At 36.4% G+C, this 26,379-nt stretch overlaps 2 protein-coding genes and 1 long non-coding RNA gene across 8 annotated transcripts in view; 1 reads left to right on the top strand and 2 right to left on the bottom strand.

Annotated features, from left to right (window-relative positions):
* Positions 1-11,506, bottom strand: part of trappc8 (trafficking protein particle complex subunit 8) — an 80,508-nt gene extending 69,002 nt beyond the window's left edge. The window contains exons 1-3 of one of the 4 annotated variants that reach the window (XM_081378670.1): positions 11,180-11,466; positions 6,899-7,093; positions 3,447-3,530 (exon numbers count right to left, since the gene is read on the bottom strand). In XM_081378670.1, the coding sequence (XP_081234796.1) occupies positions 3,447-3,530; positions 6,899-7,093; positions 11,180-11,336 (436 nt within the window). In that variant the 5' untranslated portion in view covers positions 11,337-11,466. The other 3 variants (XM_081378671.1, XM_081378672.1, XM_081378673.1) reach the window with 3 other exon arrangements.
* A 1,000-nt stretch (positions 11,507-12,506) lies between these two features.
* Positions 12,507-15,868, top strand: rnf125 (ring finger protein 125, E3 ubiquitin protein ligase). The gene is made up of 8 exons (XM_081378683.1): positions 12,507-12,801; positions 13,307-13,394; positions 13,488-13,570; positions 13,650-14,027; positions 14,107-14,157; positions 14,680-14,788; positions 15,012-15,119; positions 15,225-15,868. The coding sequence occupies exons 1-8, from the start codon at positions 12,719-12,721 to the stop codon at positions 15,291-15,293; spliced, it is 969 nt and encodes a 322-aa protein (XP_081234809.1). The 5' UTR covers positions 12,507-12,718; the 3' UTR covers positions 15,294-15,868.
* Positions 15,869-20,747: 4,879 nt separating this feature from the next.
* On the bottom strand, positions 20,748-24,155 carry LOC308698557. Of its 3 annotated transcripts, XR_014031076.1 has the most exons (6): positions 23,391-24,155; positions 23,145-23,209; positions 22,818-22,873; positions 22,385-22,465; positions 21,842-21,949; positions 20,748-21,294 (listed from the first exon to the last, which is right to left on the bottom strand). It is a non-coding gene; the product is annotated as an uncharacterized lncRNA (long non-coding RNA). The 3 variants fall into 3 exon arrangements; XR_014031075.1 differs by having other exon boundaries at positions 22,385-22,425; positions 23,145-24,155; XR_014031074.1 differs by having other exon boundaries at positions 22,385-22,425; positions 22,818-24,155.
* Between the last annotated feature and the right edge of the window lie 2,224 nt (positions 24,156-26,379).

Here is a 26,379-nt window from a genome sequence, read left to right as displayed (position 1 = left end):
CTTCTTATAGCCTAGGCCATCTTTGTGGAGAGCAACAATTCTAATTCTCAAATCCTTAGAGAGTTCTTTGCCATGAGGTGCCATGTTGAACATCCAGTGGTCAGTATGAGAGAATTGTACTCAAAGCACCAAATTTTAACTGCTCTAATACAAGATACACACATTTGTATGGTCCTGTCAAGCAGACAAAAACATGAACATGATAAATAGGACATGTGGCTTTGCATGGTTAAACAACAAACTATTATCACTTAGGGTGTACTCACTTTTGTTGCCAACTATTTTGACAATAGTTATTTTCAGAGGACAGTATATATACTGCTATACAAGCAGCACATTGACTACTCTAAAATATATCCAAGTTTCATTTCTATAGTATTGTCCCTTGAGAAGATATACAAAAATGTTTGCTGAAATGTGAGGGGTGTACTCATATGTATTTACTGTACGGAGATACTGTATACATGTATGTGTGTATGTGTGGGTGTGCTTTAAAACAGGAGCTTTTACCAGTGCAAGGACCCCTTGATGGTTTTATAGGGACCCCCTGTTGCATACTGTGTAAACTGTTAAATTATGGCCTGGACAATTAAACATTTAGCTGAACTTCGGCTGAACTTTAGCTGTGGTTAAATGTATTTTTGCATAATGAACATTTTTTATTTGTTTTCAAACAATAATTAGCACACCCCCTGCAGTAATGCTGTGTATCCCATTGAAGCCCCCTGTTAAGAAGACATTGTGTTAATGTAACGATAAAGGCTAATCACATTTAAAAATATTATAACTAATTTCCATAAATAATAATATAAATTTAACATCTCCTGGTGTCTGATTGGTGTCTCATGAACATAACATTAAACAAGTCTATTATATAAGCTTCTCACTAGGTTCAGAAAAAACACAAGGCATTTTTGAAAATGTGTTTTGCATATTCTAAATCCAAAAGTTTAAATAATATTCAGCTAACTTTTTACTTGTCTGAGAGCATTAGTGTATTTATAGAATGTAAAAATATATGTAATGTGTACAGAAAGTGTATATATGCAAGTTAACTGCAAGGTAACCTTGCCATATACAATGAAAATCTGTAAATGTTTTAATATTATATGAAATTTCACTGTAAAATACTGTAAAATTAGTTTTTTTGAAAGTAAAAATTATGAATAAACATACAAACCCAAATGTTGTAACATTTTGTAAAACGCAATAAAATCAAGAATCTGTGATTGTTAATTCTCTTTAACCTTTATTTAACTGACAAAAGTACAAAGAAAAGCAGCTCAGAGATCCACTCCTTGATGATCACACGTTGTCCTGATTGGTTACAAGGTAGTTTGTGACATCAGAAACACCAGTAATCAAACCGCGTTTTTGAGACCTATTCGGACGGTAATTATTTCTCACGTGGACGTCTGTAAAAATAAATTTGCATGGCACCTCAGTGATAAAACTCATGCATTCGAATGGTGATTTATTCACCATGAAGGAGCGAGTTTTGTGATCCTATGAACCCGGGAGCGCGCTGCTTATGTGGTCAGTCGCATGATTGTCTGCTGTAAATAAAATGGCATATGCTTGGAACAATACGAATGAATTCATATTTAATTTAATAAGAAAATAGCCTAATGTCCTATTTATTGTTTGATTATTTAAATCGGTTTAAAAATAGGAAGATATACGCACTAGTTAAAATGATTGTCTGTATTGTATCTTATCTCAAAACGTGAATTTATCTCATTTTAAAAATGTGAAAATTAGCGGAAACAAGTTAATACAGTCTCTTATTTACATGAGGTAAACACAAAGCTTATTTTTTAATGTTTATAATTGCTGCCATAATAACAGCCCATTTCAAATGTTAGCATGCTTTTCTTCTCTTTTTCTTTTGAGTGGTGATGAAATATTGTTCTTGTAAATACTCTGAATTGATCTCTTCTTGTAAACTCAGAAATGTGGATTCGGACACCAATTCAATTTCCACATGACCTTGGTATAAACAAATAAAAAAAAAACAGAAGGTAATTCGGCTGGGGATTTTCATGTGAGTGGCGGGAGAAAAACACTGACATTCTGGATTCATACAGCAATAAAAATCACAGACTAGCCCCTGTAAATGATGAAAATACCTTACAACCCTATGAGAAACAAAAACCGTCCGAATATGGCTTTTGGTTCACTGCAGTTTCAAGGAGAAAATACTCAGCAATGGTGTTGACTTGTGAATTTACACATTTGTCTTAAAGCATATTAAAAACACCACATGGACATATAAACAACATTAAAACCTTGATTTCCACCACAGGGGGACTTTAAATAAAGGTTAAAGAGAATTAACAAAATCACAGATCCTTGATTTTATTGCATTTTACAAAGTCGCAACTTTTCTGCATTTGCAGTTGGAAAACTTGTGTAAAAAAAAAAACTGTAAAAGGGCATTCCCTGAAGTCTTTGAATGACTCACAATATATGATTACATTTTATATAAATACTTTATAGGTTCTTCTCCTTTTTAGTATCAGTAATGTACAATAGGGTGTTTAGCGCTACATTTTCTGTTATTCAGTTAATGAATATTGCATTATTTTAGTGCAGAGTGTTTCCCAGATTGTGTTTTGTCTTTGTGTGCATAACCCTGTGAAAGTCTATTTATGAGTATTGGCCAAGTGTAATGCACAAGCCACTTACAATGAACAATGATTCATCATGTGGCTTTCTAGCTTCAGTATCAGTACACTTTAAGGTAAAAATCAGATTTTGGTACGCATCAAGTTGATTGGTTTATTAATATATGAAATATACGGTTATAAGTTGTTTAATATACAGGCATCCATGTGCCATCCTGTAATACCTGAAACATTGTCATTTCCAGCAACCACAGCTGCCAGTATTTTACAGTAAATTTAACAGGATATTTCTTACAGTGTATAACAAGAAAGAAACCAATATTTCACATAAAATCAAACTGATTTGCAAAAAGTGCATGTAAAGTCAATCTCTACTTCACAGCAACAGGAACAGTGGATCTACAGAGAGGAGGAGACACTAGACTAGAAAGAGAGATGGATAAAATGACTCATTGAGCTGAAAACCTTACAAAACGAACTGAACCAACAAAAAAAAGAAAGACGGTCGAAACAATCGTTAAATAACGTCTGACTCTCAACTGGAACACAAACTGATTGGATATAATGAAGAAATCGCTAAACCATTAAATGACAGTTTCACCACAATGAGTCATTTCCCTTGGATCTATCTCAAACACACACAAGAAGCTATAGGACCACCACCAACATCCTGAGAAAAAGGAGGAAGCTGGATTGGAAAGAGGAAAGGAGATTTAGCGGCAGGTGTGCTACGGAGCGAGCTAGGCCAGGAAATGATTTGGAGAAGGCGTCTGAGGAAAGCCCTCTCACGCACTCCCAGCACGGGAAGGACGGGAATACCTGTGTAGTACTTGGACGAGCTCAGTTGGGTGAGTGTTTCTTTCCAGTCAGAGTACCAGGGAACGCTCGCTTTGACCGTGCGGTCTGAGAGGAGAAGAGACAGGCAGTCTGATTAAAGCTCACTGACAGGAACCACAAAAGCCTAACGCATCCAAAACCAAAAACACAAGACAAAGCCAGTATTGTGCATTCATCTACGCTCATTCAGTTAAAAGGAGGATGCGGCTGGTGTAGTTTGGCGCGTTAGTGTCATGGCAGGGGTTTGTCGGGGCTTTAGGCCCACCTAAGTGATTGGTGTAGCAGGGGGGCTACGTGGGGGGGACGGGCTCTACTGGCAGCCTATGATCTGAGAGGGAACCAGACACATCACACTCATTGTTTAAAGGGTTAACAGCACAGCACAGCACAGCACACATGTGTGTGAGACCTGGCATACACACACTGAAGGAAAGCATGTGTATGACGGTAAGAGCTCTTACCAAGAATTCGTCCACAAGAGAAGTGTTTGGGGGGAGAAAATTTGACAAATGAAAAACAAGATCAGAAACGATAAATCATAAATGTGTAATGCAAACCAAACCCTTTAATTTCATGGACAATTATGACATTGGATTCTCACTCTTTTCCTCAAGGGCTCTGCTGCCCTCATCAGGTGCTGATATGAGAGACTATTATGAAACGAGTCCCATAAAATAAAAAAAAAGTTGATATTATGAGACTGCTCATAATATACATATTCCTCTCCTCAAATGTTAACATATCCTCTACAGATTTAGAGAAGTCTTAACATTTAGCCATTTAAAAAATTTTATAAATGTCTGTAAAAAAAAACAATAAATCAGGATAAATGTGCAAAGCATGTTAGTTACATTTGGGGGGGAAAACATGCTGAACAGACATAGATAAAACAGTATAATATTTATTTATTTTTAAAGCCCTTTCACTACAGTGTTCATGACTATTTAAATAGTATAAAATTTGTATATTATAAAATCTAAATTTAACACATTTCTGATGGCTACCATTACTTTGACAAACAATGTTGCTGCTAGACGATATTGAAAATGTCAAATTTACTGTCAAATAAGTCATGCTGATGTTACAAATGAAAAACAGGCAGCTAGATTGCATTTACACTAAATGAAAACAGCTTATTTCCTTAGCGATATGCTATTTACACCAAGTGAAAATAGCGATAGACTATTAACACTATGTAAAAATAGCAATATTTTCTTTGCAAAAGGTGTAAATAGTAGTTAGATGCTTTTTCTACCTAGAAATAGTGGCAGATACTATTTGCACCTCAGTGTTGTTGTACATTAAATGGTATGCAATAAAAACAGTGTAAATGACTATATTTATTAAAATTATAAAATGGATGCCACCTTATTAGGACAATAAAACCCTCCCTACACCTACCACTAAAAAATAAACACTATTATTAAACACGTTAGACATTTTATTTCCACTTTTCGAATATTTTCTTCATTTCTATTGAAAATAAATGTCTTTCCGATCTGATATGTGATGGGAAAAGGGAGTAGAGCGAGTTCGAACTCGTGTCATTTTGCGCCAAAACTTTCTACCACGCGCCCTACACTATTGCTGCTGTTAATAATCCAGCATCTAATGTAATTTTGTCTGGCCCAACCAAACGTCAGCCTCTGCCAACAAATAATATATTATTTTGAAAAGTGTAAATGAAGCGGAAAACAAAATCACTTAATTTGACCTCAGGCATGTGTTGGTTTTCTCTGTGACATTAAGCAGGCTATTTCAAATGGATCACTGAAATCACCTTTTTTCTTCTGAGATTTTCTTAATTTTTTAGTTTAACATTATGGTAATTAGTCAAGACATCCCTATTGTCCATAAAGAACGTGTATATTGTGATATACATTGTTATCAACCAAAACGAAGCATACTGAGATATAAATGCTTGCTTATATTGCCCAGATTCATTTATGGCTACTGAAAAATGCAACAAATAGCCACATATAGATTCTGCAAGAACTGTAAATATTAGGGCTGTACTGTCCTAGTTGATTAGTCGATTAGTTGGTCGATACGTTCTGGTTCGACCAAAATTCTGATTTGTCGATTTTCTGCCGCGTTTATTTCATCAGTTTTGCCGCGCTGAGGCGCGCTCATTTCATCAGGTGGAAAGCACTAACTGCTAATGGGGGTGTTTCAGAGTACCCTTGTTTCACTGTAACAGTCTGTCTTCAAAACACCCCCCTTGTTTTCACCTTTTTTGGATTAGTCCAACCCAAGAGAGCGCGTCGAGCATAGAAGGTTTGATGCTGAATATTATTTATTTAATTGTGAGAGCGTCAGTCCTCTTCTAACATGTCAACAACAAAGAAATCGACAGTGTGGCAGCATTTTGTTAAAATTGATAACAGGAAAAAGGTCGAATGCAAAGTTTGCAAGCAACAGTTTTCCACAGCTTGACGACAAACATGACATATCATCTAAAAGTGGTAAGCTCACTTGTCTGCGTTAGCTTGCCCTGTCTGTTTTGAGTAGGCTATATGAACATATCAGAATTTGCATATTTCAATGTTTTAGTGTGATAACCTATCTTTTTTATTTTTTATTTGGAGCCTAGTGCGCAATTGCGCTGTGCTTGTGTTAGTTTTGAGCCTAGGATGCTTTATTTTTCAGTTATGCACTTTATTTCGTTACTGCTCTTGATCTGGTTTGTTTAATAAATATTATTTTTTTATTAAAGTGGACGTGCCTTTTGTGTTTATTAAGAGTAAAAGCTTTAAGTTAATATTAATAGTCTATTCGTGTCTCAGCTGCGAAGCTGAGCTCATGTTCAGCCTCGCTCGGTGCGAGGACATGAAATGATAGTGTCTGACAGTAATAACTTATTATTATAACATATGACAAAAATAATTGTCTAAATTATGTTGCATATTCCTCAACAGTTCTTGTGATGATATCACTAGTTGACAACATAGTACTATTTTCGGAAATCATAAGCTATGATATTGCGCAGGTGCACGTGATGCAGCGCTGTCAGAGCCGACAGACTCATGTGTCAGACTCATTTCAGTACAAAATAATTAGGTCAAAAACTGTACAATATTCTGCAAATAGCCTACTAGTTGTTTATGTTTATTTATAATTCATTTAGGCGGACAACAAGGCTACCAAGTACTGCGCACAGTCACAGTGCGCATCTAATTAATTTAACGTTTTTTTTTTCTAACGCCATTTTTAGTCGATTTTTAGTCGAAAATTTCAGGACTTCAGTCGACCAAGATTTTCTTTGGTTGAGTACAGCCCTAGTAAATATGTTGCATTAGGAAACAATCTGTCAGTTCCTGTTTCTGTTCGCTTTAGGCCATTCCACTTTCCTCCTTTAAAAACGTGGCAATAACATAATCAGGTCCTCAACGGATTTCCCCACCATGAACCGAAAACTCTTCACAAGCACTTACCGCTGATGTTGAGGTCGTAGTCTCCAGCCGAGATGACGTTGGCAGGCGAGCCTTCAGGAGGCTGGCAGACAGAAACCGCCTGGCTGAGGAGCCTTTGCAGCTCTGGGGTCTGTGGAGGACGTGTGTTGATCCCAGTCACGCTGATCCGGAGACCCTTCACCACAACCACCTGGTTGTTGGGATCACGCAGATGACCTACAGTTCAGTAACGAGGGCCAAAAAGGAAGAAGGGAGAGGAGGAGGAAGTTTGTCAGTAGAACTAGCTGATGCCAAATTTATAATAGTAGTATTGTAGCTGAAGCTTTTATCCTAGCCAACTTAGTGTCTAGCAGAACCCAAAATTGGTTGTTCCTGGGCCATGATATATATTAGGGCTGTCAAACGATTAAACGCGATACATGCATGTGTGTGTATTTATATATATAGAAAATAATTATACACCGTACACACACATGTATTATGTAAAAACAAACTTTTATTTTGGATGCGATTAATTGCGATTAATCGTTTGACAGCCCTAATATATATATATATATATATATATATATATATATATATATATATATATATATATATATATATATATATATATATTATTTTTTTTTTTTCCTATTGTAATATATTTTAAAATGCAATTTATTCCTGTGATGCAAAGCTGGATTTTCAGCATCATTACTCCAGTCTTCAATGTCACATGATCCTTCAGAAATCATTCTAATATGCTGATTTGTTCCGCAGGAAAAATTTTTTATCAATGTTGAAAACAGTTGTGCTGCTTAATATTTTCATATAATTACACACATACATACACAAGAAACACAATCACATGGAAAAGAATGTTGTTGATTCACATGGAACACTGAAAGACATTTTATTTATTTACATATTTATTTAAACCTTTGTGATTTTGTACAACAATATAATAATATAATATAATATATAAAATTACTTAATGTTAATATTGATTAATTTTTTGATTACTAATATTGATTATATTTTCTGACTAAGGTACAGCTCTGAAAAGGTACTATTCTATTTTTTGTAGATGCTTTTGAAATGATATTTAATAATATAAGCACTATATAAATTTAATTAATTCTTGGCAGTGGACAAACTTTGAAGAGAGTATTTAGGATTTATTATTTCCTTATTATACAGTGCATTATGGCTGCCTGTCAACTCAAATAAATGGTTGAGTTTAAGGAATGGCACAACACGGCTGGGTTTCCACTAAGCTTATGACATCTGCTCACCTCTAGACCTCACCTCATCCCTCTTCATCCACCCTTCCCTGTTCAAATATGTTGCCACCCCTTAATGTTCACACCCTCTTCTGAACACTTTCCAATAATGCGCCCATGTTTTCTCACTCCACACTTCACATGATAAGCATAACATGCAGAATAAAGATGAGACTTTGCTCCTCTGCTCCCATGGCATTCCTGAATAAATCCAATCACATTACCGAGGGACAAACACACACACAGACAGAGAGCACTGTGTTCATTTGGGTCACCCTAACTGTGTTAATAATATCATTTCTACGAATCCACAGCTCACTGCAACATATGAATAGTAGAAATTGTTCTTAGTGTCTGAAAGAGTTATCTGCTAAGAACAGACAAGTGAATCAGAGCAATAATGACTGACTATGAGCTACAACAAAACATGTGCCATATTTTCAAATAATTCCTAAATGGCCGATATTCTGTGTGTGATGTCGTAGCTCAGACAGGGATTTAAAAGCTGTTCAATGACCAGAAACTAAAAACGAATAAAATAAGAAATGGGCACAAAGTCCCTTCCAAATGTTTCAGAGTAAATGCTGGTAACCAGCTAGTAATGTTATTTTGTTCCAACAATTTTCCATTAAATCAAATAATTTGTTGCAGTAAACTTTCAGAATTACACCCCGTGCGGGTCTGCAAATCTTTTCATTGCCCATCATGTGTTCTTCTGAGGGGTTCATGTGTCCAGTGTCGACAGATTCCGTAGCAAGAAGGCAATTCAGTCAATTTTGTCCTAATCGGGTTGACATTTGGAATATCTCACAAAAATATATTTTCTGCACATTTTGTTTCTAATCCCTGTGCTAATAGGAATACTTATTGTGGTAAGAGCGACTGACATTTTTAATGAGCAATTTAAAATGGCATCTGTTGTCAAGTGTACACTACCTTTCTTTTTTTTTCTTTTTTTTTATGTAATAAAGTACGGTAATGTAAACAACCAGTCTTCATAAGTTGAGCCAGTTGATCTGATTGCCTGCCTCTTTAGGATTATCCCATATACTTTACTAGATATAGGCTGGTGATTAACAGCACAGGCCCAACACAGACCTTTATTTCCGTGGTAATCTTACCCTCACCAACAGAGGAATCTGATCTGTGCTGTGTCTGTCTGAGTCTCTGGTCACTAAATGCTCAGATGAGCGGAAATCAGATCGGATTTCAGGTTATGACCCTTTCCAGTCATTTGACTCAGACTCAGGGCTGGATTATACTTACAAAGGAAACACTAAGGACATCTAGCGCAGGGGTTCCCAAACTGTTTTTGTCAGCTGAACCCCTTAGATGTAAATTGTTTACTTGAAGTACCACCTGATATTTTAAATTAGTATTTCAATAATTTAACAAAACATTCACATGTTCATGGTTAACTGATACTGGTTAATGGTCACATGACATGCAAATAAACAGATAAAATTAATCTTTTGTTAGTAAGTGTTTTGACTGTTTAAAAAATGTATTTTTTTACACTGCAATGCTACTATTTTTGCCTTAAATTCTACACTTTCAAACGTTCAGATCTTTGCATTTTTGTTTTAAAGAAAATACTGGTGAAATGCTGTAAACATCTGTCCACAGAAATGCTGGAAAAGAAAGTGAACAGAGCACACTGTGTTTCCAAAATGCACATTAAACTCGGTGAGAACCAGCATTTACTGTGAACTGAGCTGAAAACACTGTGAGATGTAATACAGTGCTGAGCTTTACTCTAAAACATGCAGCACAACAACATACTATATGTGACCCTGGACCACAAAACCAGTCTTATGGGTATTTTTTTTAAAAAAATTGAGATTTATACTTCATCTGAAAGCTGAATACATAATATTTCCATTGATGTATGGTTTGTTAGGATAGGACAATATTTGGCCGAGATACAACTATTTGAATATCTGGAATCTGAGGGTACAGAAAAATCGAAATATTGAGAAAATCGCCTTTAAAGTTGTCAATTTCTATTGGCAATAGTGCTGCATCCATTCACAAAAATAAATGTTTTATATATTTAAGGTGGGAAATTTACAAAATATCTTCATGGAACATGATCTTTACTTAATATCCTAATAATTTTTGGCATAAAAGAAAAATCTATAATTTTGACCCATACAATGTTTTGTTGGCTATTGCCACAAATATACCCGTGCAACATATGACTGGTTTTGTGATCCAGGGTCACATATACATATTTAATCAAATTGCAGCCTTTGATTTGATAATCACACTAAGTCATATCATCATGTCAGCCATATCATGACCAGTGGAGCCCCAGGGACTCAAGGTGCAGAAAGCTCCAAATTTCTAAACACACACAGCATTTGCCCATAGGGCCCCGGGCCCTTCAGAATACAGTGCAAGATAGGGCCCAGAAAACTATATAACTAATGCTATCAACCAAAACATGACCGTTTCACTTAAAGAAAGAGGTCTGCCACTATGATCGACAGTGGCTGGGGAACCTCCAATGACGCCTGGCCAGGGGCCTCACCGTACAAAGATCGGGCCCCTAAAACTCTAGTGAGCTGCCAACCTAGACAGCATTTTCGGGATGTCTCTCAAAACTTAGTGACCCACCTGTTTAGACAGCATTTTGGGGCGTGACTAGAAATCCAGTGAACTGTCAATCTAAACAGCATTTTAGGGCGTGTGTCTCAAACCCTACTGAGCTGCCTGCCTAGACATCATTTACAGTGTGTCTCAAATCCTAGTAAGCTGCTATCCAAGAAAGCATTTTAGGCATGTCGCACAAACTCTACTGAGCTGCCTCTCAAAGCATAGCTAAGGTTTAATGGCACCTAGTCAGTTTTAGGCAATGTAGCTTAGGCAGACAGCTCACTAGGTTTTGTGAAAGTGTAGTATGCGTGTATGTATAACACACAGCCTGTCTGTGTATGTGTGTGTGTGTGTGTGAGTGTGTATGTATAACAGCCGTCTTCTCGAGTGATAAGCAGTTGTGATGCGTGATCCGCGGTTGTCTGCTCAGCTGGGTTCTTACCCTCGGACGTCAGGCGGCAGAAAGGCCGCAGCAGCTCGGGGAAAGTCAGGTTGTTTTTGCGGGTCACTCTCTCCGCATCCTCGCTGCACAGGACGGCCACCATCGGCACGAACGAGTCCTGGATGAACTCCTGCACTGACTGCACGCACTGAGCCATGAGCGCGGGCCTCGTCTGTTCTTCACCGAGCTCACGGGTCTGCTGTTGACTTGAAAACAAATACCTCCTTTACTGACAGCCGACGGCAGACATGTTGAAATCCACTGCTGCCTGCTGATCGATTTTGCCCAAGAAGCTTAGCGGCGGTCAGGTGATTTCACTTCCGCAATAAAATAAAAGCCCTACTTCTTCCATAATAAAAGCCCTTACACGTAAATAACCTTTTACTTTCGGTATTTATGATAGACAAAGACAGACTGGCAGATTTGTAATACAGGGTGTTGAATAAACACAACATTTGTGTAAAAAAGTGTAACATTAAAACTTAGTGAAACTCAACACGGAATACAAAATTAAAACTTTACGACTTTTTGCTTGCAACTGCGAGTTTATATCTCTAATTCTGACTTTTTTTCCTCAGAAATCCGAGTTATAAACTCGGAACGGCTAGAAATAAAGTCAGAACTGCGAGATATAAGTTCAAAATTACAAGATGTAAACTTTTGAGGCAGAAACAAACTTCAATAGTGGACACAGGCTATATAAACGAACCTGAACAACATAATCAATGTTGATTGTTGATACATCTTATATAATGGGTGTTAATTTGACATTGAGGATTTTGTGTTTTAGACAGACAGGTAGTTACAATGTCCCAGCATTATGAAGGTGAGTCAGCAATTGAACGGTAGCCTACATACTCTTAAAAATAAAGGTTATTATTTTATTTGTATTTTTTTGCACTGATGGTTCCATGAAGAACCTTTCACATCTATTGAATCTTTCCATTTCCCAAAAGGTTATTTATATTGGAAGTTATTTAGATTATTAATCTTTAGAACCAAAAATGGTTCTTTTATGGAATCACTGCGGGGGAGAAAAAAATCTTTATTTTACCTTTATTTTTAGTGTGTATCAGCTCTGTCACTATAAGGCATGGCGGAGGAATTAAGTCATGGATAAAAGTGCCTGTTAAATGGCATAATTAAAAAAAATTGCATGTCCAGTATTATGTAAGTATTCATGTAGGCTACCAACAAAACTCATCTCCATATTATCAATTTATCAGTCTGTTGCTTTCATATAAAAATTTTCATTAACTATAGACAGATTTTGAATTGCATAAAAATCTTAAAAGATAGGCCTATACACATTTCTTTCACAGTCTCTGAGTCACGTCACTTTATTTAGAAGACAAGTTCCAGGTAAAGGCGGTCTCATACAGTATTTATCACCAAGAAAAAAGAAAGTAAGCTGAGATTACAGAATACACTCCCTCTTTATGACAATAAGGAAGTTGACTGTATATACTTAAGCAATTGCAATCTGAAAGTGAAGATATCAACAGACTAGACAGCCAGCAGACAACTGACAATTTGGACATGTCAGCTTCAGAGGAAGAGTGTCCTGTGTGCAGAGGGAAAATAAGTAATCCTTCTCAACCTTCACCATGCTGTGGAAAGGTGTAAGTGTGGATTTATATTTCAAAATATATAGTGATTTTGGTTCCTTCGTGTGAACACTTCAAACAGACAAACTTAGATCAATCTTGTACGGTTTTAAGACATATTGAACATAACTTAACATGCTAAATATTTTGTAATTTTATACAGAAATGTCTTGTATACAAAAAATTTATATATATTTGTAAAACTGATAAGTGATCGTAGATGGAACTCATTGAATAAATCACATTTTCTCCAAAAATGCCTGTGTATTTGAAATTTTTTGTTATTTGCTCTTTTTTCATGTGCTATGTTGCTAGAATGTTTCATTTACATTGTTTCCACATATAAATATAATTTCTGATAAACAACCTGAGCTATCAAAAGTGAAAGTATTTCTAAAGGGAAATTCCATCACATGACATGTTGGTTACTTCTATCGAGAGCCACTTTTATGTTCTTCCTGATGATAGCTGATTATTTTACTCTCTCTCACACACTCTTTGTCTTTCTCTTTACTTTTAGATTTTGCCAGAGATGCCTCAATCAATCTTTTCGATTCAGGACTCACTGCCCATACTGCAGAAGCAGTGTTTCTGCAAATAATTCATTGGTAATAATTAAATGCCCTGTGATAAATACCAGTATTCTGTAAGTGGAGTTGTAAAGACTGAATGCTTAAGAATATAAATATATATTTTTGCAGCCTTCTAGTAGACGGCATCTGCACCAAATCCTGCCAGGGAATTTTGATGCAATTAATTCAAGAAGAGGCTCAAACATACAGAAGTAAGTCTCAGGCAAATTTAAACATTTAGTGCCTTATCTGTCAAACTCGAAATAATTTACCATGCTTTTAAACCAACAGTCTCATCAGCCAACTTCAAGTTTCACAGGCACAACAGACAAACGCTGCCGCTCAAGTCAGTCTGCCTAATCAGGCTACCCTGGCACCTGCCCCACAAAACCAAGCCCGTCCTCTTTTAATACCTGCCGCACGGCCTGTTCCAACGCCAAGGATTCGAGTTCAACCTGCAAATGTAGCAACCTTTAATGCTAATCCAGGGGGTCTTTTCCAAGCCGCCCAAAGACCTGCCCCGGCTCCACAGCTGCCAAATCCCGTCCCACAGCTGCTAAACCCCGTCCCACCGCTGCTAAACCCCATCCCACAACTACCAAACCCCATCCTACAGCTACCAAACCCTGCACCGCCCCAGCAAGATTTGCAGGCGATGCTTGATGATTGGTAAGTCCCATCAAGAGGATAATCGTTTGATTGACTCTTAGACTATGCTTGGCTAACTCATATTTTGTTTCATTCACAGGCCATGGCAAACGGAGATCACTCTAATGGAAAATAATGTTCGACCTCAAGGGTGAGGACATCTGTATATCCACTTCCACCCACTTTTCATAAACACACTGCACTGCCAAAAGCATGTGGAAAACCCCTTCCAATGAAACCCTTTGACTATTCCAGTAATTCAACAAAACTACAGCATATGATGACATTCTAGAGCAGGGGTTTTCTTTTAGATGACAAATATGTTTATTGCCAAAAATGTGTTTATTTCTACTTATAATAGTACTATATATATTAATTTATTTATTTTATTTTTTAATATTCAGTTTATTTTAATCTAATGTCATAATCTAATTTTATTTATTTATTTAAATCAAATTTGTGTATATCTCACCCCACTAATGTGCAATATTTTGCTGTAGGCCTACCTCTTGTTAAGTTGGTGCTCATATTAAAGAACATTTTTCTGATTTTTCTTGTCTGCAAAAATTTTGGCCAAATAATCCACCATTAGGCTACATAATTCTAAAAATAGGGTTATTTCAAATTGACATGCATTTACAAGTTCCCCCCTCTCTCTCTCTCTCTCTCTCAGTTTAACTGTGAGGACATTTGTGTGTCCATACTGCCAGGATAATGGACTGGATGAACTCGATCTACGCGATCACTGCAATGACCGTCATGCCAATGACAGCAGACTTGTGGTCAGTCAGGGTTTCTTAGAGTGATTCTAATATCCAATGTGTTGAATAAACTTGCAGCGCATTCATTTGAAACATTAACTAGTTCCTTTAAATCATATTTATCTCCGCATTCTAATTTGAGAAAGTATTTTAACTAGCCTACGCCCGGCCTTCAGTTTCAAATGACTCAGCAGTGCTGACTACACACTCAAGATTGTTGTGTGTCCTCTCTGGCGCCCTCTAGGTGTGTCCAGTGTGTGTGGCGACACCTCACGGTGATCCACAGTACTACAGCCGTGACTTCGTAGGCCACCTCAACCTGCGCCACTGCTACTACATGGACGATATAACTGTGAGTCATATACACGTACACAAATCAAAGAACTTTTCTCAATAAATATATATTCACACACACTGTCAATGTTTAACTGTAATCCTTTATTTCACTGATCTGCAGAACCTGCACCAAACCGATGAGATGAATCTTCAGTGTGCAATTCTAGCATCATATATGAAAAACATTTAGAGCTCATTTTCAGAAACATAACATGAACAACGCTGTTCTCTGGGGGTTTTTTCTGGACAGCATCTAAAATAAGTTTGTATACAAGATTATGGCATAATCGTGAACAACAGTTGAGAAGTGATTGATAAGTCGAAGATGTGATATTGAACTGTTTACCAATAGGCTATGGTTAGAAATTTTGATTGAACTGCTATTAAAGAAACAAAAAAAAATGTTGATTATCTGATTAAGATGTATTTTAAGCTGTGTTGTGTTTTCATATGACACCATTTCATCATATAAATTGAAGTTCTTTTCACATTTTCTTTCTATACGATGCTATTGATCATGCTTTTAACAAGATTTATCAGCTGAAAACATTTTGCACAGTTTAGCTGTTCTTGCACTTTCTTTTTAGATATAATATAGTGTGAAATATACACTTTTTGTAGGATATAGGATGTATCTGTGGAATAATGTTTGAATGAATTAATTGAATGACTTCAGGGTCTGCATACACACTGTAAAATATATATTTGTGAAATAAAAGTTACTGTGAAACAACCTTCTGTGGAAATGTTTTCATCGCAGACTTTATGAAGTGTCCGTTTATAATTTATATAGTGTGCAATTAAACCTCAAACTCTAAGCCAAGTTATTATCAATAACTACTTTTATCATGTAATAATATCATGGTGACTAGTGTTGGGCGATATGCTCCATTCAGCCTGTGAGATCGGCGATACACGATATTATCGTGAGGGGGGCGGGGCTTACTTATTTGATTATTAACATGCTTATTTAGCCTACTTATCAATTTGCCTGTTTTATTACTTCGTTTTAAATGTGAGAATCTTTTTCTATTTTGCTAGCAAAGGTGGAGTGTTTATTAATAGGCTAAATCAGGTTATTTCCCCACTCTAAGAAATATCTGTTTATTAACAGTAGTATTACTGTATATTTTTACAGAAATTGTCCGTAGAACGTCATTTACAGGTGTATTTCTGTTTATTTACGTTTCGAATTGCATTATGGGACTTTGATCTCTGCTGCATCTGCCAACTGCCGTGGCCAGAGACGGACGTTTTAAGCAGAGCGTCTGCCTTTCAGCCGTAAGTAATTTTTTTGGGGAAAATGTACATTACCAAGTGACTTTTATTTGCAGTAGTTTTAAATGTTATATTGTCTGGGTTCATCGTGTGTAACGTTAGCTGCTAACTATACCATTTTGAATTTTCGTTGGCTATTGCTAACTTTGCTGACTTAATGTTCGTGAGCTGCTGTTATTAACCAGCGTTTGGTTAGGGAGAGTAAAGTTTTTTCTCAGAAGATTTAAAACTGAGGAGGTTTGAGTGAGTTGTTTTTTGTAATAATTAGGTCAAAGCAAATTATCATCCCTTATTTGGTCATGTCCCGCTTGAGTCCCGCAGTGGGTCTGTTAATTTAGCGCATTTAGGCCACGCCCACACCCAGGGGGAAAACAAACCAACGGTCCCCATTGACTTTGCATTGCGAGAGGCTGCCTCCTTGTCATTTCTTGCTTCTAACAAAAGACAGGAAAATGCCTAAAAGCTGCTGTGTGACAAGGTGTACAGAAAACAAGCTAAAAAACCCAGAAATAAGTTTTATTAGCTCTCGACCCCAAAAAACGAGTGTTTAGGACATAAAAGTGGATACAGGCAGTTGAGACAGAGCGTCACGTGTCTCATTACTCTGAGAACTAGGGATGGGCGATACCACTTATTTTGTTTTCGATACGATACCGATACTTTCAAGGCCAGTATCGCCGATATCGATACCGATACCGATACCTCTAAACTGAACTTTTAAATTTGAAAATTTCTTAAATTATTGAATTACTAAGATTAAAATGGGTAATGATACCCACTTAACATTATATATTAAAGGCATTTTAACATTCAATATACGCCGTAATTGGAACTTATTAGATTATATTTTTATTTACACGTGATTACAATGTTTACTTGTAGTGGTAACCATGGAAATCTACAAAATATTATGTGACTAGTTGAACTATGATCACTGTAATGTTAATTTCCATAAGGGACTGCCACTGACCGGCTGTTGCACCCATAAAATGCAACCTTTTATATTCTGACAGTGTATGAAAATATTAAAATTAGTTACAGAATAGAACTATGAACTTTTAACATTCAAAAAACAATTTATTTGCACAAACTATGTAGGCTATAATTTAAATTAGTTTATTGTGAAATAGCTCAAACATATGATGTTTTTCTGTCTTCTGTTAATCATTGTTCTGGGCTGCGTTTCCCAAAAGCATCAATGGTTTCTCGAGATACTTTTGGGAAACGCATCCCTGTTTGAATGCATTGTCGGCAGTGTGAGATCGCTCTCTGTGATTGATTGCTTCTGACTTGCAGCATTTGCGTGTGTTCAGATAAGCAGGAAAATAGTTATACTACACCATTATTTGCTAAACATAGGTTATTCATCCAATTCAATGCATATTGTACGCATTAAACTTCTTGTCAAATAAACAAAATCACTGGTAAAAAAAAAAAAAAAAAAAAAAAAAACTGTAGTATCGATATTTTTATTTGAGTATCGATACTTTCGATACTCGACGTCAGATACGCCCATCCCTACTGAGAACTAACGTACGTCCGCTGGAGGAGACCGCAATCGGCGACACAGGATAGTTTATCTTACAGAAATGTAATATATAAAACTGACATTTGGATATTTGACTCACCAGTGACCAAATGTTTAACTTACTGAACACGTAGTGTATTTTTAGTGCATACTGAGTGTCAGGATCCCACAATTTACCCATTCGTTCCAGCCTGTATCCACTTTTATGTCCTCAAACGCTCGTTTTTTGGGGTCGACAGCTTATGAAAACTTATTTCTGGGTTTCTTAGCTTGTTTTCTGTACACCTTGTCACACAGCAGCTTTTAGGCATTTTTCTGTCTTTTGTTAGAAGCAAGAAATGACAAGGAGGCAGCCTCTCGCAATGCAAAGTCAATGGGGACGGTTGGTTTGTTTTCCCCCTGGGTGGGCGTGGTCTTCAGATTATGACGCGTTGCGCTCTGTCTCTATTGTCAGTATTTTTATTTGGAGCGGGAGATTTTGACTGCTGTTTGGAAAAGAAAAAAACCGTGTCTCCTCTGTATGTGAACAAGCTGGCTGTGAAAAGCTTCATCTCCAGCTCCACTTTGCGTGTAAAAGGTAATTTTGAAATGTCATAGAAGTTAACGTTAGTGTTTTTGGTATTGTAAGCTGCAAACGTTAACTGTTAAATGTTCGGTCGTGGTTAAGACAGTGTTAGTTAACGTTAACGTGTTGATGTGCGACATCAGTGGTGTCTTTTTAGGGGCTTAACGTTAAATGAAGGTTCTCTAACGTAATTCTGGGCCATTTTGAGTGAGCGAAAACCCTAACTTAATCCAACATTCACGTTCGTTAGTAAGGTTAAATTAACCCAGCTAACAATTTAACGTTCTGGGAACGTTCTGGGAACGTTAGTTTTTGGTTCCCAGAACGTTCCCAGAACGTTCCCAAGAACGTTCCCTATTGGTTAGCCAGGAAAGTTTTCTTTACGTTAATAGAACGTTCCCTATAGGTTAGGGGAACGTTCCCGGAACGTTCCCGAAAGGTTCCCAGAACGTTCCCGAAAGGTTCCCGCAAGGTTCTCGTAACGTTCCCGGAAGGTTAGGGGAACGTTCCCGGAACGTTGCCGAAAGGTTCCCAGAACGTTCCCGGAACGTTCTCCTAACGTCTACACATCCTGATATGCCTGTACACAAATTGTAGGTCTACAAACAACATATTCTACATTGTTTATTGTTCAAACACTTAAGAATCCTATGAATATATTATTACAATAAATTGAATTTACAGAAACTATCACTAATAAGTAAATCAATCAGTTTGTATTAAATAAATAAATCAGCACACAATCCATGTTTTTGTTTATTCATTGTTTAATTATCAACCTAAAATAAGTCATTAAAAACAGCGTTAGCAAAATGTATTCAGGAACAGTAATTTACATTTAATATTTCAAACATGAAAATATTTCAAATAAAACTGCACAAACATTTTAATTAAAACGATCTTTTTGCAAACTGTAGCCTATAACTTTGGCTATAAAGTTGAAAAAGTATTCATTTATATACAATATACATGAATGTGCCAATCTTCACTCCGCTCAAAACATTTAAACTCCCAACACCATCTGCAAATTTAACAAGAAAATTAAAAGACAACGCGTTACATGGACACACAATCCCATGCCAAAATTCAAGCCCTGTAATGGCATTAATATTCATCTGGAGCAAATGAAAAGAGTGAGGTGGGATTGTGGATCACAATTGTACGGTGGCCCAGTAGTGCACAACACAACGACATTTAAAAAGCAAACATAAGTTCACAACACAACGGAAATAAGCCACAACACAACGGAAATAAGCCACAACACAACGGAAAATCTACAACACAACGAAATAAAGCCACAACACAACGGAAAATCTACAACACAACGAAATAAAGCCACAACAAAACGGAAATGCTCCCGACCACTAGACGGCTCTCGGAGCGCGATAAAGTTAGTTTGACGCGCTTACCACAGCGCTTGATCCCAGAGGAAACGTCTGCCAATTCCTCCAAGTTGTTAAAACGTATAATTTGTATTAATTAAAATTACTTTTAACATTCAAAAACAGACATGTTCAAAATCCAAAGCTTGATTGTATTTGATAGTAGACTGACTTAATACAGGTGACTTTTTTCCAATACCCTTCATGTATTTACAGTATTTACAGTAAACATTTTTTTTAGGAAATTTCTGTAAAAGTTTTTTTTTTCTTTTATCATGTCACAAAGCTTGTGGTTCTAGTGACCAGACTGACTTATTATAGGTGGAATTGTGCCAATACCTTCCTATTTCAACAAATGTTTTTTATTTTTATTTATCAAATTATATTATAATAAATTATACGTTTTAACCACTTGATGGAATTGCCAGACGTTCCCTTATGGATCATGCGCTGTGGTAGCGCGTCCAAGCGTTCTCGAGTATAAATCAAATACGCAGCTATAATTCATGTAGGTTATTTTGAAGTAATATTTTATGTCTTTATACACTGTTAAAACTAATCGTGGTATTGATATATTAAGACTGCTGACTCTATAGAACAATGGCTAGGAAAACTAACGTTACCGGGCTCCGAGAGCCCTCTAGTGGTCGGGAGCATTTCCGTTGTGTTGTGGCTTTATTTCGTTGTGTTGTAGATTTTCCGTTGTGTTGTGGCTTTATTTCGTTGTGTTGTGGCTTATTTCCGTTGTGTTGTGGCTTTATTTCGTTGTGTTGTGGCTTGTTTCCGTTGTGTTGTGAACTTATGTTTGCTTTTTACATTTCGATGTGTTGTGCACTACTGGGCCACCGTACTATTGGGATCACAAGCTGTAGGAGATATGAGCACGAGCGCTGCTGGTATCATGTATTTATTCAGATATTTCAGCATCAATGTGTATAGAAAAATTTATATATTTCAAAACACTACATTGCATTTATTTATATTGCACTATTTATTATTTCAGACTACAAATCAAAAAAGGAATGTTTTATATAGGGGTAAGGATACCCATATTAAGCCTCTCTCTCTGAAGTCAAATAAAAAACAGAGAAAATAATATTTAAGTCTAGTGAACTCTGACCTGCGAATTCGCTCTACCTTTTATGTATAAGTCTCACCTCCAATGAAGAATTTGAAAACCTGTAACTGCTGTGTTGTTTATGAGAAAGAAAGTGAAAAAAAGTTTGAAACTGCTATCAATTTTTTTTTTTTAATCTCTGTGACTTTACACCTACAAATTCCACTGTCACAGGTGCTCAGTTTTGCTATAATGAAACCCTCACAGAACATGGTAATAATCAGCCATCCATGCAAAAGCAAAGGTCGGTGTAGTTTACAGGTGCATCTGTCCAGGCCAACATCTGATGCCTTGATGCCTTCCGCTGGGATCCCAGAAAACCTGAAATAAAAAAATAGTACAGTTCAAAATCTATCATACATACATCTCATCTGGTATCACAAATTATCATTCCAGGTTCACTTTAAGATATGCTCAATATTAGTGCTGCACAATATTGAAAAATTTAGAGTTTATTTAGAGATATCAGCCGTATGGTTTAGTGCATGCGCTAACGGCTCCAGGTTTGTATCTGGTAAATTACCCCACTAATAATGCCCAGAATGGTACCAAACTACTACAGTAGTACAAATAGGTTCTGTACTCATTAAACGAGGCATTGGAAAGTTTGTAAGTACATCAGGAGTTTATTTAAATAACACTTGCCTGACGGCGAATGCTACTGCTGATGTTGACGTCACTTTATGAGTACAGAACCTATTTGTACTACTCATTTTCCCCGACATAGAGCAGACCGGCACACAACAAAAACTGCTGTTCGGATGTTCCCTTTTCTGATATTTTAGCCTTCGTGACATTTTAATTAAAACAGAAGTAAGAATTTTAGTGTAATAAGCAAAAATTAACAGTAAACTCAGAGATCACCTACCGCTGCAGATGTGTACGGAAGTGAAAAGCGGAAATGCTTAGACCTCTTTCCGGTTCAACCGCTGGGCGCTCCGCATAACCTCTATTGGGGGGATTTTGTAGAGTGAACCTGCATAGAAAATTACAATAGATAACAAGCATAGATAAATACAATAGAAGAAAAACACAGTTGAAATAAGCAGTGCATTATGTTTTTCAGTTAAATCTAACTTATAAGGTACAGAAATTGATTTATCAAAATGTAAAATAAGTCTTCAGTGTAAAAATAAAATAACTATAAAATTAATGTATCTTTGCTAAAGCTACAAGTCATTCTCTCTTTTGATGTTTGATCACCATTGGCGACACAAGCAGCTGCGGGTACGTTAGGCTGCTGTCCCTTTAAGACGAATGCGCAGAACTAATATAAATGACACGCATCCGTTTTCTTTCTGTTTAAAACACAAGACAAGAGGAAACTCGCCATTTTGACTTCATTTTGCGTGCACGTGTCTGTTTAAGCTAAAAAAAAAAGTGAAAGAGAACTGAATTCGGCTAAACTCACCTTCTTCATCTACTGACTGTGGATGGCATCAAGGTCTTGTCCTGAAGAATACAGGGCCAAACAATAGGGATTTTATCTCATCTGGTAACAAGAGCAAAGCCATAACTTTAAGAACTCTAATGATATATTTACCCCCTGATATTGCATTGGGGATATCAATTCAAACATTTTTAAAGGCTAAGAGTATGAGCCACAGCTGCCCAAGATATCTAGGGGTTGCAAATTAGTCATGGCTATAAACCTGTATGCATGGCATCTACTTTGTATTTTTTATAAAGCAATGTTCTATGCATTTGTCCCTGTCAAATAAACATTAAATAAATAAATCTGTGAAAAATAACTGCCTAAAGTTGTCGACCCCCTGAACCGCATTTAAAAGTACAAAGAATTTCAGTATTGATCAATAAAAAAAAATAAAAAAATACATAAATACCTTTGAGTTGGACAGTATGTTGTCAGTCTCATTGGCCAACATAATTCAAAACAGACCTAAAGAAATAAAATAAAATATAGTAATCATCAGGATATCATGTTATCATAATAGTTAAATGAATTATTATAACTATGACCATTATAATATTGTATTAGTCGCCTATTATTTAGCTGATTATTTAGCTTACAGGCTTCTCAAGGACAATCTCACTGAAAAAACTTGGGGTTAATGATTTTAAAATGTGAGACTTATTTCAAAAGCATAAATCTTACAGACCCCAAACCTTTGGACAGCAGTGCACTGCATGTTTGAGGTGGTTTTGCTTACTAGTCATATGGTTCATAGAGATTTTCTTGGACAGGGAGTGCAGCAGGCCATCACAGCATGATGATCTAGGAACATAACATGCTGTTTGTCACAGAGCCAAAAATATTACATGTGATAGGTTTATTACAAGGAACCAAGCTAGAACAGAGGTGAAATGCAGAAAAGATAAATATATACAAATCTTAAGATAATATATTGTGAAATAAATGCATATGGAATTATCATCATGATTAAACAATAACTCACCCCTTGTTGTAGAGTTTTATTTTTTCTCTCGCTATTCTGAAATCACATTTTAGCAATATTGGTAAGTAACGTCACTGATTAAGTTAACAATACAGTGCATTCTTTTTGGTTAGCCTAAATAAATTAGCTTACTTCCCATTGACAAATTACCAGCAAAACTATCAAAAACTGTTATCTACACTAAATATGTGTTTAAAAACCCAAACTTTCATAAGACCTCAACTTAACGTAACTTAGGCCTAACGTTGTCTTTTGAAACCGGTTAGCTAGCGTAGATGCTAACGGACTTTTTCAAAGACATAAAACCATTTCTTTAAAATAAATATTTAACAGAAGCGTGTCAATTACACGTAAGAAATGTGTCAGGGGCGTTTGTGTGTATTATTTGTGAGATTTTGTTGTCTAAACTTACCTGAAAGCAGTGAAACCAACAGCGAGAGACGGGAGTTTTGTTGTTTGTCAGTTGTCGATGACGTTTCCATCTGCTCTCGAGCAGCGCACGTGCTCCAGTGTTTGATCACGCGCATGCGCATTAAAACACTTCAAAGTCATGCAGCATTTAAATAAACATATAGAATTAAAATATAACATAATTTAAAATATCATTAATAAAAAGTTATTGCGAATAGATCTGAACGTTGTTGGTTATCTTATAACCTTAGGGGACCGTACTGACGACGTTGTCAGTTGGTAATCTGCCTGTTAATAGTAGGCTAAGTGATATTAAAATAATAACCTGCAGAGAACGTTCCCAGAACGTTCTCTTTAGGTTATACAAATAAAACCTAAAACCTGCAAGGAAACGTTCTGGGAAGGTTCTCTTTAGGTTATAAAAATTAAACCTAAAAATAACCAGCAGGGAACGTTCTGGGAAGGTTCTCTTTAGGTTATTAAATAACAACCTGCAGGGAACGTTCCCAGAACGTTCTCTTTAGGTTATAAATTTAAACCTAAAAATAACCTACAGGGAACGTTCTGGGAACGTTCCCTTAAAGTTATAAAAATAGATCCTAAAAATAACCTACAGGGAATGTTCCCAGAACGTTCTCTTTAGGTTATAAATTTAAACCTAAAAATAACCTACAGGGAACGTTCTGGGAACGTTCCCTTAAAGTTATAAAAATATATCCAAAAAATAACCTAAAGGGAATGTTCCCAGAACGTTCTCTTTAGGTTATAAATTTAAACCTAAAAATAACCTACAGGGAACGTTCTGGGAACGTTCCCTTAATGTTATAAACAAAGATCCTAAAAATAACCTACAGGGAACGTTCCCAGAACGTTCTTGTTTGGTTCCCAAAAAAATAACCAAATGGGAACCAAACGGGAACGTTAGGGGAACGTTCTGTGTTTGCTGGGAACTTGCTTGCTGCAGGCAGATCTGCCATATCTGTGTGTGGCTGTTTACACAAGTTTACTTAAATATTTTACTACTAAATCCTAATCTAATCATGGCAAACTATATATCGTTGGAAAGGTCTAAGACTCAAGAATACATATTTGTTGATGATTTTGCAGAAAAATCTATGTTGGAAGAGTAATGGATTAATGTATGACAAGAGTGCGCATTAAAAAATCATTACAAGAGTTTTCACCTTTGTAACAAAACGTCAACAACTACAGTTTTAATCATTCAAACTTTGATTTTCATGCTCAAAGTTCATAAAAGAAACATTGATTCTAGTACTATTTAGCCAAAAATATTCAGAAAATATTAGAGATTATCTACCTAACGTTAACCCTATGCTGTAAGATTTAAAAATAGATTTAGCATGAGACTGCTTCAATTACTGGCATGATGTCCATAACTTGTAACTGTTAGGCTAGTTTAGCTCTGATAAAGTTGTAAATAGTTGTTAACAAGAGGGAAAAAAAGTTGTAAATAGTTTAGATTGTAAAAAGTTTTGTAAAATGTTTGTGGTTTAGTTTTCTTTTTTGATTCATAGACCAATTTCAAGCCGACGTCACAGTTACGTCACGGCGTTAGCTGGTGGCAAAAGGAAGAGCGGCCAATACAAACAAGCACATATTCGGCTCATTATAAGGAGCTTAAATTATTATTATTGTTATTAAATGTCATCTTGTTGTGTTGTTGGGTACAAGAATCAACGGAGTACAGGCTCCAATTTGAAATTTTATCGCATAATGTTTTCTAAATGATTGTGATTTTTTGTGAATCATCTATGATTTTATACATAGTTTTGATTGATTGTGACTACTTTTTGAAGAACCTGGTAAAAAAGGGTAATCGAAATAAATACATAGTTAAAAAATGAATATGCTGTATCTGGAATTTTTATTTAATCGCATTCGTTAAAATTGCACCGTAATGTCACTTACATTGTCGTCTTTGTGTCTGGTGGCCGTGGCGCTGGCCAGGCAGAACTGCGGATCGGATAGGCTACCACACAAGTCTTGTACGTGGCCATTACAGTTATAGGCATCTAAAGATTTATATGCCCTCAGTTTCTGTTTACGCTCAGTTTCTCTATCGGGTAGGTGTAGAAGTCAGTCCACTCAACCGGAGACGTTAATGTTAATCCTGTCAGATCGTCCATTCATTGACTGCGTGTATGGTCAGCCAATCTGGGATGTCTGTTAAAATTAACTTTTGCAAATAACAATCGCGGTCCTGGACAGTGAATAACCTTGCACATTAAGATAAAATCGGATTTTCTCCAGTCATTATTAAAAAAACAAGCTAACAAAACTTGCAAACCTACGTTAGTGAAGCGGCCAGAGGGCTCGTTCTGCCACCACCTAAGCTCCGCCCACACAAAAACGTCACCATGTTTACCAACTGAAAATTGGTCTATTGTCTTATTTGTTTGTTCCAAATGATTTTTTTTATAGAAATGTAACATGTATTTGTATAAAAGCAATCAAACAAAGGCTACGTTCACACTGCAGGCTGAAACGACCCAATTCCGATTTTTTTGCCCCTATGCGACCTGTATCTGATCTTTTCATGACAGTCTGAATGACACAG

The sequence above is a fragment of the Scardinius erythrophthalmus genome (assembly GCF_964197995.2).
Source record: "Scardinius erythrophthalmus genome assembly, chromosome: 11".
Taxonomy (NCBI): domain Eukaryota; kingdom Metazoa; phylum Chordata; class Actinopteri; order Cypriniformes; family Leuciscidae; genus Scardinius; species Scardinius erythrophthalmus.
Note: the sequence above shows the minus strand (reverse complement) of the source record. Positions and strands in the feature narration are given on the sequence as shown.

Bases quoted from the DNA above. Each gene is read 5' to 3' on its own strand.
- rnf125 (XM_081378683.1), top strand. From the start codon at position 12,719: ATGTCAGCTTCAGAGGAAGAGTGTCCTGTGTGCAGAGGGAAAATAAGT. The intron at 14,158-14,679 runs GTGAGGACATCT...TCTCTCTCTCAG, and splicing joins AATAATGTTCGACCTCAAGG to TTTAACTGTGAGGACATTTG. The intron at 15,120-15,224 runs GTGAGTCATATA...ACTGATCTGCAG, and splicing joins ACTACATGGACGATATAACT to AACCTGCACCAAACCGATGA.